Here is a 20637-nt window from a genome sequence, read left to right as displayed (position 1 = left end):
GGGCCGGAGCGAAGAGAGAGTTGTTATCGAGAAGAGGGAGCTCAGAGGAGAGGACGGAGCAGCGCAGGGGGTGTGTGGGGTCCAAAAAGTAGCACAACACGGCGTGGATGAGAGAGGCAAGCTGGCGGAATTCAACATGGCATCGGGGGACACGCTCTACATCGAGACAGACGGCTCGGAGATGCCGGCCGAAATCGTGGAGCTCCATGAGATAGAGGTGGAAACGATACCGGTGGAGACGATCGAGACCACGGTGGTCGGCGGGGATGAAGACGACGACGACGACGAAGACGACGACGAAGATGAAGACGAAGATGAAGACGAAGACGACGACGAAGATGACGACGGGCAGCCCATGATCGCGCTCCAGCCGCTGGTTACAGACGACCCGAACTCGATGCACCATCACCAGGAGGTGATCCTGGTCCAGACCCGGGAGGAGGTGGTCGGCGACGATGACTCGGACCTACACACCGACGGTGGCAGCGGGTTCGAGGACCAAATCCTCATCCCGGTACCGGCTCCCGGGGTGGAGGACGAGTATATAGAACAGACTTTGGTGACCGTGGGAGGCAAGAGCTCAGCGGGTCGAGTAAAACGGGGAGGCGGCGCTGGTGGAAAGAAATCGGGCAAAAAGAGCTACTTAAGCGGTGCGGAGGCCGGCGGGAGGAAATGGGAGCAGAAGCAGGTGCAAATAAAGACTCTGGAGGGGGAATTCTCTGTTACGATGTGGGCGTCGGGTAAGTACCGCTCGCCTGTCTATTAGATCCGTTGTTAGCTTTTGCACGAGGCCTCATTGCCAGGGCGTTGTCCTGCTGCACCAGACTACTTCCTGGAGTGGTCCGTTGCACTGCTGTGAAAAGCGACGAATGATGCCGGTTTTCGATATAACATACCATAATACGAAGGAGAAATGTTTATGTTTTGAAGGGAAGCCATGTTTTAGGTCTTACTGGGCGCCGCCATATTCCCCGAGACTAGTAAGTATGGCGGCGGCCCCGAAAAAATGGCGATAGTCGCGGTTAGGCAGAGATGGCGGCGGTGAATGGGAGAATGTTGGGCTACATTATACATCTAGGCCGGGAAACTGTGGCTAATATGCGTCGTAGCCGCTTCTATTTAAATCCGAAAGGTCATATAAAGCACGTTAATGTTGAATAAGCCAAAATATAAATATATGGCTCCGATAGAGTTTAACTGATAACTTGTTTAGCAGATAGCTTGTTGCTAGCGCTTCACCAGACAGCTGTCTGCGTCAGGCTAACAGCTAGCTAGTTGTCTATGTGCGGGATCTGTGTAACTTTGGCCAAGTAATAATCGATACTGTTTGATAGGATTTAATACGCAAACACGACTTTTCCCATTGCTGGGGCACTCGTGTTGTTCCGCAGCCAGATGTTTATTTTCTTATCTTATTTATACGGTACTAGCTTATGTTTTGCAAAGACACACTAGCTTCCTGAAATTAGTCTTGCGCCCTCTGCCGGATGGTGTGTGTGGTTTGACAGCTTTTCTGACAGGGTGTCGTAAATTATTGTCTTACTTATATTACTTTATAGATTAAAATGTTGTAAATTAAGCATAGACCAGGATATATATATATATATGACTGTAAAAATATGTTTTCTAGTCTTAACAAAGAAAAAAATAACTGCTTTGGGTAAATATTTTGTCATTGAATGGCTTTAAATTTTAGGTAGGATTTTATTACGATATATTTACATAAAAACCTCCAAAAATGAACAGTATATAGCATCCTGGAATTGTTTATTATGTTCCGAGTGTAATTAACTTTGCAGCAGAACCGCGGCTCACGCAGGCGGATGAGTTTTGCGCTGACCTTCAGAGATGTGGTTTAGGACACATCCATTATGTTATCGGTTCAGTCTCTGTAATGTGTTTCTAGATGACAATAAAGACATTGACCATGAGTCGGTGGTGGAAGAGCAGATCGTTGGGGAGAACTCTCCTCCGGATTACTCAGAGTACATGACGGGGAAGAAGCTGCCCCCTGGTGGCATCCCGGGGATCGACCTCTCGGACCCCAAACAGCTGGCTGAGTTCGCCAGGTGAGTGTGGAGACTCCTCCGCCCATGTTACCTGGGGAAAATTAAATTAAAGACTAACGTAAAAAATAAATAAATAAGACATGGCTCAAAAAAGTCTCAGGATGAAAAAGCTAAGGATCCTGAAAAATTAAAGCTTAGAATAACGCATATAATAGAAGATAGATTCATCTGAATCCAGACATAAGGATGACAAATAATAATATTCACGCCTGAGGAGCTGGTATCAAGTGACAATTTGACTCCTTCAAAAAGCAAAAACACTCGAGTGGTTATTAATTTTTAGGGCATCAAGTGACCAGCTCTTTCATTCTAATAGCTTTGTGACTGCAGGTCGTGTAAATGGGCAGGATTTAATTATTTTCATAGTAACTTCACATCATCGTTTCACTTCCCTGTTAATGTGTTCAGTCTGAGGGAAATGTCAGCTGTAGCAGACTTCCTCTTGCAGAAACTGCTCATTAATAACCTGGAAAATAATCAATAAAATCTTAACTGGACTTGTAGATAGCAATAGTGCCGTGTAAATCGGATCGTCATTGTGTGTAGACGCTACAATAATGTCTTTTTTCCCCCCCCCCCTAACCAGGATGAAACCCAGGAAAGTCAAAGAGGACGACGCCCCGAGGACGATAGCGTGCCCCCATAAAGTGAGTTTCAACGACTTCCTCAATGGGATTTTGCCACCATTTATCTAAAACGAGTCTTTGATGGTTTTATCCCGCTGCCTTCTGTGTAATTGAACATTTCCGTAAAGGTTATTTAAAAGTGAAGAAAGCGCTAGAGTTTATCGATTTCCACGTATTAACAGGAGCAATCGACCCTTATCAGAACGCTGCGTGTTTAGCTAACGCGAAGGCTTTTATTTGATCAATGACCAGCGTGCCGTCGTAGCGCAGAGCTGTTAGCACTGCTTTACCTCGTCGCAGAGGTAAAGCAGTGTGGCGTGCAGGATTTAAAGCCGTCTGAAGGAAACTACACAAAATGCCTGTGACGATTGACATTTCTCTTTGGCTACATAACCCCTTTTGACCTGACAAGCCTGTTTAAAAATAACCTCGCACTACTCGCCCGTCTGAGCCACGTCGTCTCTCTAATGCATTTCCTCTGTTCCCCAGGGATGTACAAAGATGTTCAGGGATAACTCGGCCATGAGGAAGCACCTGCACACCCACGGCCCCCGCGTGCACGTCTGCGCCGAGTGTGGCAAGGCGTTCGTCGAGAGCTCGAAACTCAAGCGTCACCAACTCGTTCACACAGGAGAGAAACCTTTCCAGGTTTGCATCTGGACAAACTTTAAACTCTCCCTCGCGCTGAAACGCTGACGCTAATTTTACATTCCTTTTAATTACAGCTCTATAGCAGATAAAATGCAGCACACCGGCTGGGTGTTTTATTTGTTTTTATCTGATGCGCCTGACAAGCTGTCTGTTTCTCCCCGTATGCAGTTAACAATGACAATAACAGAAGTTTCTTTAATTTTTGTGGAGGTGCAGACGAAGCAGATCCGCTCTGTTGGCTCACAGCTGTTGCTTTTTGCCGGCTGAAATGACAGCTGTTGTGAGCAGGCAATACACTGAGCCCAACAGCTGTAGTACCGGTAATCTAATTAAGTGGCTACATAGGTTGTTTGAAATCAATGTGTATATTTATTTTGTAGCTCGAAACTACCGAAATAGTGGTTTTGTATTTGACGGCTGCATGCTTGATATCATCCAGAAAGACCGAGACCGGTGCTGCTCGCTACAGGTGAAATGTTAGCGTCCTCGCTACGTGATTTCCAAGTTTTTGTAAATGCTAATTTAGCTAATTGTCGTCGTAGTAGTGGTTTTATAAACACTGGATCTAAAGTGTTTTACGTTGACGTTACACGAGAGAGAGCTTCCAGGCTGAACATTATCCAGTGCGTTTTGTATGTAAAACTTTATTTTGCGTGATCCGCGCTTAGCCTGAATTCGTAGTAGTATTGAGGACCAGCTCTCCACACGGTGGGTGTTCCGGTGATAATTTAGGCTTTTCTTATAAACATGAGCTTGTTTGATTTGGATAAGTGACTACCAAATCCTTCCAGCTCTTTAAAAACAGTGTTTTGCTTTTAATCCAGTCGTGTAGCGAAGCTGCGAGGCTAATTTCTGAGCGCTATTTCGTGTTAATCACAGGAGACTTCCTGTGTGATCAGTGCGATGACTGTCTGCTCTCCTCCGCTGTCTCGTAGTGCACCTTTGAAGGCTGTGGGAAAAGGTTTTCTCTGGACTTCAATCTGCGCACGCACGTGCGGATCCACACTGGAGACCGACCCTACGTCTGCCCCTTCGACGGCTGCAATAAGAAGTTTGCGCAGTCAACCAACCTAAAGTCTCACATTCTCACACACGCCAAAGCCAAAAACAACCAATGAGAGACCATCCGCCAGCATCATGCCACACCAGTGGAGGGGGGGGGCATCCCAGCAGCAGCAAACACGAAACCTCCTGAAACGATGGAAAGAAAAGCTTGAGACATTGATTTATATATTTAAAGAAAACCTGACAGATTAAAAGACTTCAAAACGGTGAAATTCAGCTAGTTTTCCTGTCTCCCCTTTTTTCTGCTGTCACATTGGATGAGGAACACGGCGACTGTTCCACAAAGCCCCTGCCAAATCCAGTCCCTTTGTTTCTCCAGTGGCACTCGGCTGCCAGAAGATGGAACTCACGGACAAACGGACTTCTTTTTATCAGCGTGAGAGAAGCAGTGAATTATTAGTATTTTTTATTTTTCTCAAGTGTGCATATTGTACGCTTGTCTCTATGTTCTGTTAAATGGTGATTTCTAACTGTTTTCCTTTCTGCATTCTGACCTTAAAGGCCCCCCCGGTCTTGAATGACCCATTTTACACTTTTAAAAAAACCCGCTGTATGTTTGCATTTCCATACCTTTTGGTTGTATTTTTCCCTCTAACCACAAAATAACCTTGTACACTTGTATTGTATGGCTGTATTGAAATTATGTAGACATAGAGGCGTGATTTAAAGTGTTAACCGATTAAGCTTTTTAGTCATGAGTTACTTTATATTTTCTATGAACTGTCTTTACACTCATAAATGGGTAAATCAGAGTTAAAGCATCTGAAGCGTTGCATTTGACTGCAAGATCATCACTTTCTTTGTTAGAATGTAATGTACAGATGTGAGCCATTAACCTCCTTCGTTGATAGTTACACCCATGTATCTCAGCAGCCGACAATAAATGGGTCATTCCAATGTTGAAATATACGGAACGTTTTATGTCTATCTTTCTGATTGAGTGGATATTCTTCATCCTGTTCTGTGATTAGTCACAGCAAAAATGATTGTGTGTTTTTCCTAATATATGATCTATATATAGGTATATTTTAAATTTGTAAAAAGAAAAAAAATAGACATATCACGTATTCTTTTTTTTTTTATTACCTTTACTAATGTAACAATTTGGTGTTTCTCATAAATTGAATATAAGGTTAGAATTGACTAATGTAAATTAATTAAACCCCCACTGAGAAATCGCAACACTCCTTAATGGACAAAATAACTGTCAGACTGGACAATAATTTGGATTTTTTTTTTTCAGCCTTGAACGACTGAAAGTGATTTATAATATTTTATACTACTCATGCTTGGGGATTTGTTTTTTACATGTTCAGCTTCTGCTCAGGATCCTTCCCACACTATTGTTTTTTTTGTCACTGATAGTCGTGTTCTCTAACCTGCATGCATGGCAGTGAAACTCTGCCAATAGCAATCCATCAAGTGACAAAACCAAATGCGTTGGAAAATGTAAGCGGAAGGGGTGAGGAACTGAAATAGATTTGTAAAAAAAAAAAAGGAAGCAAGATTATAGGGGTGCCACGAATATTTATTGTCTTAACCTAATTGTCATTTTTTCAATTAATGAATTCATCAATTGGTCAGTTATAGGTATGGATAAAAATTAAATGCAAACGGGCATCTGTAAAAATGCTCTGTTTTGTGTTTTGTTCGGGAGACAATAAAAACGTTTAGAAGCTGTCGAGACATTTAAAGTGACGACATCATCCCTGGGATTGTTCCGGTTTGTAAACACATCACTTACTTCCCCAAGTCCCATTTTTTATAGAGATGTGAGGAATAAAAATGTGATTGACTGACTGTCAGTCTTCATCCGTGTTTCACTCAGGATAAAACGCTCCGGATCGGCTCGGAGGAATTTCCCTCCTCTTACAAATTGTGGGTTCACACTCCTTTCCAATTCCTTTCCTTGTCCTGCCCTGACTTGCAGGATTAGAGCGACCGTCCACCTCAGCATCCTGCTGAGATCCGTCTCTTTTTTGCTGATCATCACACCATCTCTTACTACTGCCCCCCTCTGGTGGTAAACTCTAATGACTTTAACCCAGGTGCTAGTGCTGTCCTTGGTGCTGATCCCCGGGCAGGGGGATGGGGGTGGGGGTGTTGAAGAGACTCCTTTTGAAAAATCCAGTTGTAGAAAAGCACAAGAGGGTTTAGAAAACAAAACAGGAGCTGCTTGATTCTAGTGAGGCATCAACGGTTTGTTCCTTCCTTATGCCTCACATTTCTCAGCTCCAACCAGGTCTCTACTTGAAATTCAGAACCAGATGCGTTTTACTTCTACCTGAGACCAACTTTGACTGGATTCATGTGCAAGTCCTCTCTGTTTGCATCTGTGTGTGTGTGTGTGTGTGTGTGTGTGTGTGTGTGTGTGTGTGTGTGTGTGAAGAGTCGGCATATGTAAAGTCTTATTTAGGCTTGAACCCACTTGGGGGTTCTGGGTCTGGTATTTTTATTTGTATCTTTATTGAAGGCAGCATTTATTCACACGGTTGGTTGTTTTGATTGACAAAGGCAGGGGAGAGTAAATGCACTACTTGTTATGCAGCTGAAGTCTGTCAAGGCTCCAACACCTGCTCTCTTTCAGATGCTTATTTCATTATGGCATCTCTCTCTCTCTCTCTCTCGCTCTCTCGCTCTCCCTCTGAGGAGTCAGGACACTTGAGTGTTTTTTCTTCTTCCTATTATTAATTCCGTGCTGCATGTTTACCTGGATGTTCCCGCCTTTCTTGCTTTCTCCAGATAGGTCTCGGCTAAAATCTTTGCTTATTTGCGATCTCGCCTGCTGTCTCGATGCCTGGATTTTCTTTCATTAGCTCGCCTGCCTCTGTGTTGCAACCAAACAAAGGTTTATCACACCGAGGCGTAGAATGCAGCCTCGGCGGTGAGATACTGCACTAAACTCCCTCATCTCTGAGTCGAGACGAAAATCAGGAAATCCTTACAGATCGACCCTCAGCCCTCCGCGCTTTATTATTTATTTGACATTAAAAATAGCACTTCTGCTGGGATCTTAATCTCGCACAAATTTATCGTTCCAGGCGGATGCAAATAAATCCTGAGGTAAAGCAAAGAATGGCGAGAATATCAAAATGCACGGAGAATGCCTGACATGAGTTCAGCGTATTCTGCTTAAGCCTCCCGGATGTAAGTAGAATAAAGTTAAAGGAACTATTACACATAAACTGACATGCACAAATAGACTCATGCGTAGATTCAGTATTTACACCCTCTGTAACGGTTGTCAGTGTCTGTTACATGTAACGCCGCACCACTGATTTGACGGTGGGGCATGCAGATCAGCATCACTCAATTCCTACAAATCAGGAGGTCAAAATCTTTGAACTTAAATTTGTTCTGGACACATTTTAAATCTCTCAAAATGCCTTTTTTTTTCATGTAGTGGGCACAGCAAGAGATGCTATTTCCATGCAGGAAAATATGTTGCCAAGGTAACAGAGGGGCGAGCGAGAGAGAGAGATTCCCCCTGAATAGCAGGGCTGCTGCTGCAGACGTAGAGCGCAGCGCTCCACCCTGTCAGCAGCGTGCGATGCTCGTCGTCTGTGAACGTTCTAAATGTTAAGCCGGCTGGGTTTTTATCTCTGCCACTATTTTCTCAACTGGGACACCAAATAAGAACAAGTTGTAATGAAGCTCTCAGTTTTCTCCTCTTTCTATGTCTCACCCTCTTTTTCACCTCTGGTCCCTTTATCGGCTCCCTTTTCTCTCGCAGAGCCCGTCTTCACCTCTATATATAGCCTGCCTTCCTCTTTTTCCTCTGCCTCGGTCTCTCTCTCTCTCTCTCTCTCTCTCTGCCTTCCTCTTTTTCCTCTGCCTGGGTCTCTCTCTCTCTCTCTGTATATACCTGTCTGCTTTCTCATTCTTCATGGCCATAACTAACAACACAAATGTCAAAGTCGGAGCGCGAGGTATCAGATATAAAAATGTCCCATTGGATTGCATGTTAGACTGTCAATAGGCACAAATAGTCCACAAATAGTCATCCATGGATCAGTAGTTGAGAACATTCATCATTTTTTGTTGTATATCAAATATATAAGAAAAATGTATACACATATTTTAAATATTTTGTGGTGTTGTTTGGTCAAAACAGACAATTTGGTGAGGTGTTGTTGGCCAGTTGTAGCTAAACCTTCACGCATCCTGTTGGAAATCATAGTCAGTAATCGTTATGGGAACAAGATGAGACTTATTCAGGATGATCACAGATTGGTATGTGTAGCATTTTAATTGTGAAGAGATGCCACAAGGGTTCCCATCCCTGAACTGAACACCACAGAGTCACAGTCCAGGGATGGGCCTTCCACACTCCATTGCAACATGTCCTGTGGAAGACCTCCACCCCTGAGACACCGGAGAGCCCTGGAAGACCCTTATGATCCTTATGATTCCAGAATAGATCTACCAACATCAGCAGCCAAGAACAGAATCACCACCACAAGAATTCACCTTCACTCCGGCAGATAGCTCGTGTCAGTAGAAAGGATGCCAGCGAGTTCCCGCTGGACAGAATTAACATGCAGAGAGCATCTCAGAGGACACTGGACTATAGAAGAACAGCATTCCTGGAAGACATTTATGCAGTAAAGGCGCTGATGGTGTGAAATTGAACACTGCCACGGCACAGACACAAAGCCACAACCACCAGAAGGAGAGAGAGAAACGCGGTCAATCACACCACTCGCCCCTCGACACTGCAGCAGAGTAAATATATCACAGATTGTCCTCCAGAGCTATCTGAAGACCCACAAGTTGACCCAGTGTGTGTGTGTGTGTGTACTGTAAACAATTGCCTCATCGCCCCACCGGGTCATGGATGACCTGTGCGTTTCAGAACACAGATAGTGAGAGGGAGAATCTTATTTGGCTCATTATAAACATCTTAAATCATTTTGAGGGGACTTGTAATTCATACGTTCTAGTTTACGCTTTTACTTGAATATTTTCGTTTCTTCTCCAGTTTATCTGACAACTTTAGCCATTTTTTTTTTTTTTTGCAAATCCAGACTTGGCAACAGAAAGTTCATACGCAGCATGTCATTAAAGAGTTAAGATTTACGATTAGCGGTGTTTGGTTGGGCTTCTCGAAATGTTCCTCGGACGGTTTCATTTAAATTCATATTGAGGCACAAATATATCAATATATCTAATATTTCATCAAGTAAGGTCAAAATTCATTCAACATTTATCTTCTCACATAACCTTGTGGGGGTGATGAGGTACCTTAAGTACCTTTGTGTACCCTTACATAATGACCTCGGTCAAGGAGGTTATGCTTTCGCCGACGTTGGTTTGTTTGTCTCGCCTTCAATTCACTCACCAAAAATCATAAAGGGGTCCGATATGCACTATAATGCAAAATGTCTTCTGGATCTGATCCAGGATGAGGTCAGGAAAACACATTTACTTTTAACATTAAACCCCATTAGTGAGGGTTGCTATGGTGACTCTTGCTGCAGGTTGATTTCTGCTCCTGCACAGCTGCGGAGGCATCGTTGACCTGAACGAGACGCACCTGTTACACATCTCACCTGATCAGCTGCTGCCTCTCTGGACAGTTCTCTGCCAGAACATCCTCTCTGCCTCCTCGGTGTTTTCAGGTTCTCCCGGTCTATGTGTCTTCCCGTATTCCCTAGTTCTATCTTGAATTCCTGTGGACAAACAGATGTGTTGAATCTTCAAAAGCTACGGATCTAGATCCAGAAGAAACCACCATTACTGTAAGTGTGCTTTTTGTGAATAACTTCTAAACCCAGTTTCATGTTTAAGGAATGAAAAATATTGATAAAATAAATATAAGTCCATTATTTTTGGTGTAAAACACAATATAAGAGGACTGAGGTGCTTGGCGGAGGTCCGCGCTCTCCGAGTGCGTTTCTTTCTATTTCAGATTTTTACTCACAACTGAATACTTTTATGTACTTCCTCCACCACAGACATTTCCACAATACAGTCTGTTAACAGGCTCCACTGTAGCGTTGAGGGATCTGATTCGGTTGCTCTTATCTGAGTTGTCAGATTTATCTCTGACCGCCAGCCACAATTGCGTGATGTACTTTCTGTTTTGCAGCGCAGTAGCTGTTTCTATCTGATCAACTCAGATAGTGACAAGTAATGTACTGCTGTCAACACCACTCCCCCCCCCCCCCCCCCCCCACCCAACCCCCTCACCCACCGAACATCAATCACAAATCGACCTTTGTTTGATTAATGCTTAATATTTCAGGATCCTCGTCACGTCCTTCCGGTCACTGAGGGCGATCCCTCTTTCAAAGCAGCACAGCCATTGATGGCATCTGCATTTCAAATCAGCAACTGTACGGTGTGCGCGGAGTTGTGATTGGCTCGCAGGTTCCACGTCGCCGATCGTCACACTTTGCATCAAAAGACCTTCATATGCCCCGTTTATGAAGAGCTGCCTGACATTCTCCGTTTTATCCGTGTTGGCTCTGTCGCAATGGCTACGACGGAAGACGGCTGATTAAACAATAACCAGTGGGGGGGGGGGGGGCACCCCATTGTTTTCTGCCTATATTCCCGTGTGTGTTGGCATGTACGCTTTACATGCCCAATTGACATGAAAGCCATGCTGAATGTGACACTGCTATCTCGACGCAGCGAGCGGCACCCGTAGATGAAATCAAATCTGAGCAATAAATAAGATTTAGCACGCAGAAGCAAAGACAAATCCTAAATCCTGGTGTGGGCTATAGCTGTGAAAGCCCTCGAGACATGCAGACGTGTTTATTTCTGCGGCTGTAGAAATTATTCACCGGGAGAAACGCAGACGGCATCGTGTAATGGTCTCGGGCTGCTTCGTGCTTGTGCGAAGGCAGAGTGAAATGTGATGATCCACGACCTCCCAGCAGCCTCCTATCTTCCATTACCACAAGTCTGAAGTGATAACGTGATTAGCATAAGCACTTTGGTAAGTCACTGTGAATGGGATCCTTAAAGAGGCTTAAATTCCCCCCCTCCCTCCCTCGTCAGCACTTGATAGTTATTTGGGAGCTGACTGGTCCATCTTTTTCTTCTTGTCATTTCCAACTTTGTGCCAATCAATGATAAATCACTCGATGTACGGACAGACAACAAATCACTTCCAGATAGCAGCTATCAGGCAAATGGGCACAAAATGGTTCCTAATGGTGCCTGCTGTGTCTGGGGTAAACTGCAGCCAGTCTTTTTGTCGTCCATCGCCCTGGAGCATATGTAACCGAAAGAAAAGGGCGGCGGCAGGAGAGGCGAGGAGGAAGAGGAGGAAGCATCTGTTCAGTCAGCGTGGGAACCCCTCGGGGGGGGGGGGGGGGGCTCGTGATAATCTGTGTTCACGTCAAAGCAAAATCTGGAGACAGTGCTGTGGGAGGACACTGTGCTGCTTAGTCAAACAGTGGAAGTCACCCAGTCCACCCCCCCACCCCACCCCCACCCCCCAGTGTGTGACCTTCACTCAGCCGGCAAAGCCGCTTTCTAATGGGATTCACTCATTTTCTCTCCCGGCTTTGTCAAAATCCTGTCTGTAATTGAAGTATAGTTGACTCAGAAGCTGAGGTCATAAAGAACCCCCCCCCCAACCTTTCTCCAAAAGCCCTCGGACAAAGTCTGAGGCCAGAGTCCTCCGGTCGAGATGGGCGTAAAGGAGCGTTCTGGATGATGATGGGACACTTTGCAGCATTAGTTATCAGAATTACTAGATGATAACAGTTGCTGCTGAGTAAACAAGGAAGTCTTTAGTTTAGATTTGACCATTTCAACCCCCCCCCCCCCCCAAGACTGCTGTATTCCCAGAAACGGTAATCACATTCACTATTAATGAGCCACGATGTTCATCCTGCACCCATTTACTCCTCTCAATAATGCATACTCTTTGGAATTGACTGTGCATATTTTACACTGTACTACCTACACCTCCTTGTACCCCCCCCCCCCCCCCCCCCCCAAATATGGATATCAGTGGACTTTTGGATCTGGCCCCCGAGCTTTCCGAACACGTACGTCCCTGGCCAACACTTGTCAGGGGAGCATTGTCTCATATGTGAGTCAGACTAAGGGCGCCTGCTGTGCCGAGATAATGAAGCGCTGCGGCACGGCGAGCACGAGGTGCTAACACACTTGTTGAACGACCTCGGGTTTCTCTTCGATTGAACGTTCATATTACCCTTCTCTAACTGTCATTCTAATGGGGCTCTTCAGTTTGTTGAAACGGGCCCCGATCATCTCTTTAACATAAAAGAATTGACCACATCAGAGCCATGATATGATTTTCCCTTGCATGATTTAATTGTCATTAAAAGGCAAGGCAATTGTGTTGTCCACGACCGTATTTGGTTTAAGTGCTCCGTAAAAAGGATTTGTTCTGTCAGAACCAACTGAAACTCACACAAAGGAATGAAAAGCCCATTAGCGCTGACAGCAGAAAATGAATTTAATCAGCGGAACACCGAGGCTGTGATTGAGAAGGAGGAGGGGGGGGACTTAATCAAAATGCCTCCGACAATCACTCTGACCCCGGCGGCATCCCAAATCACGCCAGACTGTCAGTTTGTCGACGGCAGGTCAGACTCTGGAAGATTGGCAGGTTCAGTCCTCGAGTGGAACGCTGGCTGGCTTGAGGGGATCGCGTGAGGGCAAGTCGGATCAAGTTGAGAGGAGGAGGAGGGAGACGAGAAAAGACTAAAGAGTGACATGTAGGGAGCTTGGAAAGCGGGTTGGGCCTGTGCGGCGTTGTGGAGGGGAATGTGTGGTTCCGTTCTGGCCGCAGGGGTCACTCTGCCCGGCACATCAGCCGGCCCTCGGCCGAGGTCTTTCACCCACACTTGCCCCACCGCTGCACCCTCCTCTCCCGTCTTTCCCTTCATGAAGGTGCAATGGTTTCTGAAGAGCCTGAGGCGGCTTATAAAAGATGTTCCTTTTTCTGTCTCCTCCACTCCTCCCTCTGTTTTGCTCTACATTCTGTGTCCTCTTCTCTCTTGCTGCGTCTGTGCTGTCTTACTTTTCCCTCGCTCCATTCCTTCATCCTCACCGCTGCGTCTCTGCCTCCCACCCTCCTCGGCATGTTTGTTTCACAAAACCTTGCATCTGCTCTTCTCTGCTTTGCAACCTATGTTCCCATTTTTTTCTTTCTCTCTCTCTCTCTCTCCCCTCAGAAATGCATCTATTATTAACGTGCACCTCTGGCTCTCACCAAAGACTGAACCGAGGTTCAGGCCAAGCTCCTCGGCTTCTTAATTATCCATAATGAGTGGGGAAATAATGAATAAAAGGGCTCCAATCAAGCCTGTTTGGGTAACAGCAATTAATTTGCATCTCACATACAGCATCTAGAGCTGATCTTAAAAGGTTTTCCTTGCACACTGCTGCATTTTCAACCTTATGCATCGTCTCCCTTGATGTATTTTACCGCGAGATGCATATGAGTGCATGCATATAGGAATCAATCAGGCACCAGCCAAACCACCGAAATACACAGTTGACCCAGAGCTCAAATCCCGGCAGATAATGCATATCATGTCGGCCCTGCTAACGCGGACACATTACTGTAACCATAGGATTAGCCAAGCATCGGTTCCCAGTGCGGAGGTTGTATCAAGCCTCTCCTACGGCAGGTTTCTGCAGAGATCGCTGTCAGACGAGGGAGGAGATGCACAAGCAAGACGCCTCCCTGGCGACCAGCATGGCCTCTTCCCGTTCTCCCTTTAACAAACACAAAAGCTATGGTCAAATAACTGGCAGACTTCCACCGCATGCGGAGCAAGGGGAATCGCGCTGGTGCAAGATCCCTGAAACCCCCAAATCCCCCCCCCCCCCCCCCCCCTCTGGTGAAGCTTACTGAACTAAGAGATGGCCTCTTACTCTTCAGTGCCGAAAACGCCATTAAAACGAAGATTCTGATCTGAAAAAATTGTGACATTTAAAAACAAAAGAAAGCTGAAATGAGATAAGCCTGAGTGTGTCCCTTTTTATCACTGGTTTATTTATACTGGTAAACATCAAACAGAAACAACAGCAAAATCAAGAGCTGAAGTCCTCCCATTCTGGTGATCATCGCTTTTCTCACATTGACGAGTTAATTTACAATGGCCGTCATTGGCGAGACATTATAAGGGTTGCAAGTTTAAAAAAACTCAAAGATGGAAATGAACCGTTCTTGAGATTCTCATCCACACATTATGTCGGATTACTTGCACCTGTCATGCTGTTGGTGTTGGTTCAGTTCTCGCTCAAATCAGTCACGACAGGAATCCTATCAGAGCTCGGTCTTTTATGTAATTATGTGATTAAAAAAAAATTATCGATTCAAACCGGAGGGCAGTATTAGGCAACTTGTGCCACAAACATACTGCATTGTGCTGTCTGGGAGTGTTTGGGATGAAAGGGTGAAGAACTGTTTGTCTGCTACATTCTGTTCCGACACCTCTGGGATGAAAAGCACATTCATAATCTCTACCAAGGTAAGTAAGACATGTCATCAAGTCTGTCTGCAGCGCTGGAGACGAGAATCGCATCCAGGTTCTATCGCTGTGAGTGGCAGGCAATGAGTCTGCGAGTACGATTCCCCCCACCTGCGTCCCTGCCACAGTTATATTACAGAATGTCCAGCTAACTGCATCCCATATCACATGAACACTAACGGCTGCACTGGGATTAACAGTAGCTCACACAACTTAACGTTTATGTACATGAACTTGTTTTATACATTGTTGTGCCTTTCTCTTTCAAAGTTTGAGTAAACATCATTATAAAGAGGACTTTAATAGGTTATAAGGTTAAAAAAAAAAAAAAAAAAAAAATGTGAAATGCATCCCATAATCCTGTGTGCCTGCCTTGACCCTTATATATGAGAGCAGCTTACAGGTTCCTCAAAAGAGAGCAGAAAGCCCAAAACACAGCATAAAATGCATGTCTGTTTCACAAAGGGCCACGAATCCGCTGCAAGAATCCATGAGAATGTAGATGGTAAACTCCAAATCATAAAGTGCTCTCCAGGAGCCACTCGGATCTGGAGAGCTTGTCCCTGGCCTGGCGGATGCTTTCCACCCCCTCCAGCTGCGGCAGCTCTCCGCTCATCGACAGGCTCCGTTTGGAGCGCAGGCTGGCCCCGGTTTTGGGATAGGCCACGTAGCAGCGCTCTCTATACGAGTCAGCATTAATGGAGTGCCTGCGGTTCACCCTCACCGCCCCTGCGGGCACAGTCATGTAATGCTGAGGGGCCGGCTGGGGCCGCGGACCCCGAGGAGCAGCGGTCCATTTGGTGGGCTGACCAGGAACAGCCAGAGCGACGGCGGTGGCCTTTTTAACCTCTGACGAGTTATTCCGGTTCATGTTATCGAGCTCAACGTCCGCTTGGGCTTCAGCTCGCCGCGCCTCTGAGGGTTTTGTTGGAGCAATGGGAGGACGTTTGGGCCTTGGAGCGCCGGGGGACGACGGGTGCCAGCTGTGACTAGCAGCAGAGGAAGAGACCGTGCAGTCTGGGACGGAGGGCATGGTGGTCGCTACGACGACCGGCGGTCGCTGCTTGGCCGTCTCTGGTAGAGGCAGGGCGATCCGAAGATGCTCTTTGTCGTTCTTTTCTGGGCGAAGGACCTGCTTAGAGAGAGACTTGGGAATCCCACATCCCTGCAGCTGGCCGTCACTGCCCAGTGACCGAATATCGCCCATCTCTAATGCCTGAAATAAAAGGAGCGCACGTAAGGGAGGAGAGGGAAGAACGAGAGCGATTCAATTAGACACTCCTGTTTGAACATCAATAGAAATAATGAACAGGCCAAAGAACAATACAGGAGGAATCGTGCCAGACTGACCTTATCTGCGTCTCCTTGGTTACACACCCGATAGCGCACAATGAGGAAGATGATAAAAGCGAGAACCGAGGCCACGATCATCCCCCCGATGATCACCACGATGGTTCCGCCAAGAAACTGGGACTGCATGAAATGGCATCTCAGGTACTGCGGCTCCGTGGTGAAGTGGATGCAGCCGATCACCCTGGTGGCTGTAAGCGAGGTGACCTGGTCATCGTAGATGGCCAGCACACAAAGGTCATAGTCTGTTCCAGCTGCTAGGTTGTTCACTTGGATGCTCTTACTGGTCGGGGGTATCATTCTGAAAAGCAAACAAACAGCTTTGGGAGCTCTGAGATGGGTTCGGGAGGGTTAAATGAAAGGAGACAGAAACAAATCACTTTATCTTGCTTTTGTTTTATTATTGTTTTGCGGGGATAAAATGATATGACGATCATTTATCTCTTGCGAGGCTATTTCGGTCTATCTGGGCATAATCTTGAGTGACATTTGCTTTATTCTCTCCAACATCATTACTGATAAGTTTGCATCCAGTCGCTAGGGAGGCAGCGTGCCTGTTTGCTCACAACATTGTAATGCAGGTTTGATTCTCTGCTGAGTGTAAGAGGTGATGTTCATCGACACACATGTGCTGTACGTAGATGAAGCGAAATGGGGCAGAGATGAAGGAACACTGTGTGCATGGGTTTGACTTCTCTTCCGCCTGGATTAGAAAAAGCCAGGTCCAGTTCTTAATTACTTAACATTCAAAGTAGATCATAAAGATAAAATGCAAGTCAGTGTATCATTTCATCGTTTTCTTTGTTTCCCAAATTAAATTGCCTGATCTAAAAATAAACATTATGAAGATAATGTTTTTTCTTTCTTTCATTTCTTTCCTCCTCTGTATTAAAACATGCATCATGTCTTTCTGCTTACCTGTAAACCAGTGAATCATCATAGGTGCCATTATACTGGATCTGAAACATGCGTATTCCAGGAATACTCCTCTGGAAGTTGAACTTGACCAGGGCCGAGGTGGATGTGGCCTCAGCAATCACCACTTTCTTCTCTTGGCTTGTCTTGGCATTCCCCAGGGGCAACCCTCCCGCTTCTGCCCCCGTCTTGGTCACCGTGGCGATATCTGATGATCCGGGGTCGGGCTCCTGCTCTGCCACTGTGTTGTTGGTGAAGTGAGGCAGTTTAGTGATGACCAGGTCCACCGACTGCTGGGCCTCCCCGGCTGGGTTAGAAGCCACGCAGGTGAAGGAACCTGGAACCAAAAAACCGGGACACATTATCCTTCCCGATGTACGTTTTGTTGTTTAGATTTAACCCCAAAGTCCTGAAAGATGATTGTTTTCATCAAGTGGGCGCAAAATGAAACAAATATTGAGCAACAGTTTTGCTTTCTTGACGAGAGTGAAGATAAAATTAGCAGCATATTCATCAAGTAATATAAGATTACAGCAGCAGCCAGTTGGCTGGGGTTAGCGTATTAGAGAGAGAACATCAAATGTGCTAAAGCTTCTAATCAACAAGATTCTTAATGTGGCGTTATTACTACAGTTTTGTCTCACTCTAAGGGCGCTCATGGCTAAGAAACACTAAAGCAACATTTTACGTTTGCAATTAGAACGTTGCATGGATAAAACAAACCAGGCATGGTGTGTTCATGTGTTTGTCTCAGCTTCTGATATTCTTGTAGATGGATTTTTATCAGAGCTGGTTATCTGGTCAGAGCCTGGCTCAGCGTTTCCCTCTGTTTACAGTCTAATTGGCTGCCGGCAGCTTCCTTGTTAATACGCAGACATGCAGCAATATCAATCTTCTGAGCAAACCCCAAGCAGGAACTTGTAAGATGTTGCTTTGAATACTGAAAAGTACAGGAGTTGGAAGGTACATTTTTAGAATGTATTTGACAGAAACGTTCGGTGTGACTTGAATCAACGCATGGGGGGGGGGCATCTCTTAATAAGTCTCTTATTAATATTTGTCATCAGATGAATTAAGATGGTACCTAACCGGGCATGGAGGCTGTGCAAAACATATCATTATTATTATTATTATTAGGTTATTCATGTTTTAAAGCTGAATAACCCTGCTTTGTCATCAGATATAAGCAGGTTCATTATTCTTGACCACGTGACCACTGGGGGCATAAACAGACCAGAGTCCTTCACAGTGCTGATGAGTATGTCCAGGGTGCCGTCAATGTGGACCATGGCCCTGGTTGAGTTTGACATGAGGCGCCCGTCGGGGGCGATCCAATGGATAATGGGGTCGGGGTCACCCCTGGCCTTGCAGCGCAGAGTCACACCCTGACCCTCCAAAGCTCGCAGCTCCTGAAACAGAGGAAGGGAAGGAGGTTCCTGTGAAGATCTGAACATCGTCACGGTAACAGATGATGCACTAAATCCCACGACAGAAGCAAAGTAGAATTATTCTTTCTACTGTCAATTATGACAGAATAACTGGGATGTTTTAATTAATTTTCATAATATTGACATTACGTTTTAAAGCTATATTCCCCGTAAAGATTGATCAATGTCATAATAGTAAATTAGCATGATTATGAAGATGGGTTAATCAATAGGGCTGTTCTTTGAGGAGGACAAAGTCGGCAAAGAAGTCTATTGAATTTAAATGAGATCACAACGCTGTTATTTGGCAAGGACTTGATCAGACAACACTTTTTACTACATCACTGACGGCAAGATTTCAGCATTTGAAGAGCACCTTGCTGCGAATCCAAAAAGCACCTCCAGAAATAGATTCATGAATGGCTTTTCAAGCGCTCCACAGGCCATAGTTTGACTACATTTTCTCAAAACTAAGTTCAACATATATATGACTATATTCAGGTAGTTGAGCAACACCGACAATTCCCTCAAGTGTTGTAGGATTTCCTCAAAGCTAATATTTGGCTCGACAGTCAGAGGAAGAACCTTGGATAGCTTCTATTCTCTGCCTGACTCAGAGATTATAACAGCAGCAAGTGTAATGTCTTACCGACCGCCATTTGGCATTCGTACCTGTGAATGTCTGGTGATGAGAGGAGGCTCACACAGGAACTCTTCCTCCGAAACAGTCCAGAAATAGCGTCCGGCGAGGTGTTGCGGCGAGGCGCAGGTCTCTAGATCGTCCTCCCTGTGCAACCTCCGCAGCCAGAGCAACTCACAGTTGCACCTCAGTGGGTTTCCTCCAAAGCTCAGGGCAAAGGAGGTCGGTCCCATTATTCCAGACGTAGCCAGGACCCCTGCTCTTTGGAAAACGGGGTCAGGGGGGAGTTTCTGGAGCTTGTTGGAAGTCACATCCAGACGCTTCAGCTTCTGAAGCCCAGAGAAGGTGCCCTCCGGGATGTAGCTGAGCATGTTGTGGTCCAAATTGAGAGTGTGGAGATTCGGCATCCTCTGAATGGCGACCCAAGGTGCGCTTTCCAAGTTGTTGTAGGATAAATCTAACTCTTCCAACGCTGTCAAGTCATTAAAGGCTCCGATTTGGATGTGGGAGAGCTGGTTGTTGTTGAGAATGAGGTGGTGCAGCTTGGACATGCCGCTGAAGGTGTCGTTGGTGATGCGAGCCAGGCGGTTGCTGTCGAGGTGAAGGGCTCGTAGGTTCTCCAGGTCTTTGAACGCGTGAGGCGTGACGGAGCCAATGGTGTTCCGAGAGAGGGTCAGGTCTACCAGCTTGGTCATGTTGGCGAAGTCTTTCCGCTTGATGCTGGTTACGAAGTTATCCCCAAGACGCATCTCCACCGTATGCCTGTCAATGTTCGGGGGCACAAACAGAAGGCCCTTTTTGTCACACAGAGTTGCCAGGTTGGGGTTGAGCAACTGGCAGACGCAGCGTTTGGGGCAGATTTGGACTTTGATGGCCTTTCCAGCCACACCGAGGATTATCAGGTAAACAAAGAGAAGCTCCATTTGGGTCTCCAGTCAGTTCAGCGCACCTAAAAAGAGGGAAAGAGAGCGGTCAGAGAACACGTAGGACATCTGGGTTTGGAATTTCTTCCATCCCGATCGAACTGTGCGAGGTCTACCGGCTGGTTTGAAACATTATCTCTGCCAGTTCACAGCTAAGATTTACCGAGACTCTAAAGTCTAAATGGGAAGCTAAGCAATTTGATGCCTGAACAAACCGTAAACGCAGTGCAATTTGACATGAAACTAATTAATTACCCACAAAATTGAGGATGAAACATCTTCTGTAAGATGCGTGTCACAGCATTTCTTTAGCTCTTGTTCCCTTGATGATGCTTATGTTTGTGTACAGAGGGAGGGAAGTCTAGACTAGCGGTCCTGGGCCTCATCAGGACAAGACTTATATCTCCTATAGGATCATATGGCCAATAGGAAGACATGCTGCCCAGTGCCTCAGTGAGGATGCGCTATGCCTAGCTATTGATTTTCTCTTTGGTCTCTC

At 45.8% G+C, this 20637-nt stretch overlaps 2 protein-coding genes across 4 annotated transcripts; one reads left to right on the top strand and one right to left on the bottom strand.

Moving 5' to 3' along the window:
- Positions 1-82: 82 nt before the first annotated feature.
- yy1b (YY1 transcription factor b) lies at positions 83-5320 on the top strand. 2 transcript variants are annotated; one of them, XM_068753599.1, is made up of 5 exons: positions 83-740; positions 1919-2069; positions 2656-2716; positions 3185-3343; positions 4282-5320. In XM_068753599.1, the coding sequence occupies exons 1-5, from the start codon at positions 137-139 to the stop codon at positions 4462-4464; spliced, it is 1158 nt and encodes a 385-aa protein (XP_068609700.1). In that variant the 5' UTR covers positions 83-136; the 3' UTR covers positions 4465-5320. The 2 variants fall into 2 exon arrangements, with proteins under 2 accessions (XP_068609700.1, XP_068609698.1); XM_068753597.1 differs by having other exon boundaries at positions 1907-2069.
- Positions 5321-15400: 10080 nt separating this feature from the next.
- Positions 15401-20144, bottom strand: lrfn5b (leucine rich repeat and fibronectin type III domain containing 5b). Of its 2 annotated transcripts, XM_068753577.1 has the most exons (6): positions 19248-20138; positions 18383-18557; positions 17152-17485; positions 16234-16534; positions 15829-16099; positions 15401-15786 (listed from the first exon to the last, which is right to left on the bottom strand). In XM_068753577.1, the coding sequence occupies exons 1-6, from the start codon at positions 20136-20138 to the stop codon at positions 15401-15403; spliced, it is 2358 nt and encodes a 785-aa protein (XP_068609678.1). The 2 variants fall into 2 exon arrangements, with proteins under 2 accessions (XP_068609678.1, XP_068609679.1); XM_068753578.1 differs by having other exon boundaries at positions 15401-16099; positions 19248-20144.
- Positions 20145-20637: the final 493 nt, after the last annotated feature.

The sequence above is a fragment of the Brachionichthys hirsutus genome, chromosome 20 (assembly GCF_040956055.1).
Source record: "Brachionichthys hirsutus isolate HB-005 chromosome 20, CSIRO-AGI_Bhir_v1, whole genome shotgun sequence".
Classification (NCBI taxonomy): Eukaryota; Metazoa; Chordata; class Actinopteri; order Lophiiformes; family Brachionichthyidae; genus Brachionichthys; species Brachionichthys hirsutus.
This window is presented reverse-complemented; position numbering and strand designations above follow the sequence as displayed.

Bases quoted from the DNA above. Each gene is read 5' to 3' on its own strand.
- yy1b (XM_068753597.1), top strand. From the start codon at position 137: ATGGCATCGGGGGACACGCTCTACATCGAGACAGACGGCTCGGAGATG. The intron at 741-1,906 runs GTAAGTACCGCT...ATGTGTTTCTAG, and splicing joins TGTTACGATGTGGGCGTCGG to ATGACAATAAAGACATTGAC. The intron at 2,717-3,184 runs GTGAGTTTCAAC...TCTGTTCCCCAG, and splicing joins CGATAGCGTGCCCCCATAAA to GGATGTACAAAGATGTTCAG.
- lrfn5b (XM_068753578.1), bottom strand. From the start codon at position 20,138: ATGGAGCTTCTCTTTGTTTACCTGATAATCCTCGGTGTGGCTGGAAAG. The intron at 18,558-19,247 runs GTACGAATGCCA...CCTCTGTTTCAG, and splicing joins TCATCACCAGACATTCACAG to GAGCTGCGAGCTTTGGAGGG. The intron at 16,100-16,233 runs GTCAGTCTGGCA...CTTTTATTTCAG, and splicing joins ACCAAGGAGACGCAGATAAG to GCATTAGAGATGGGCGATAT.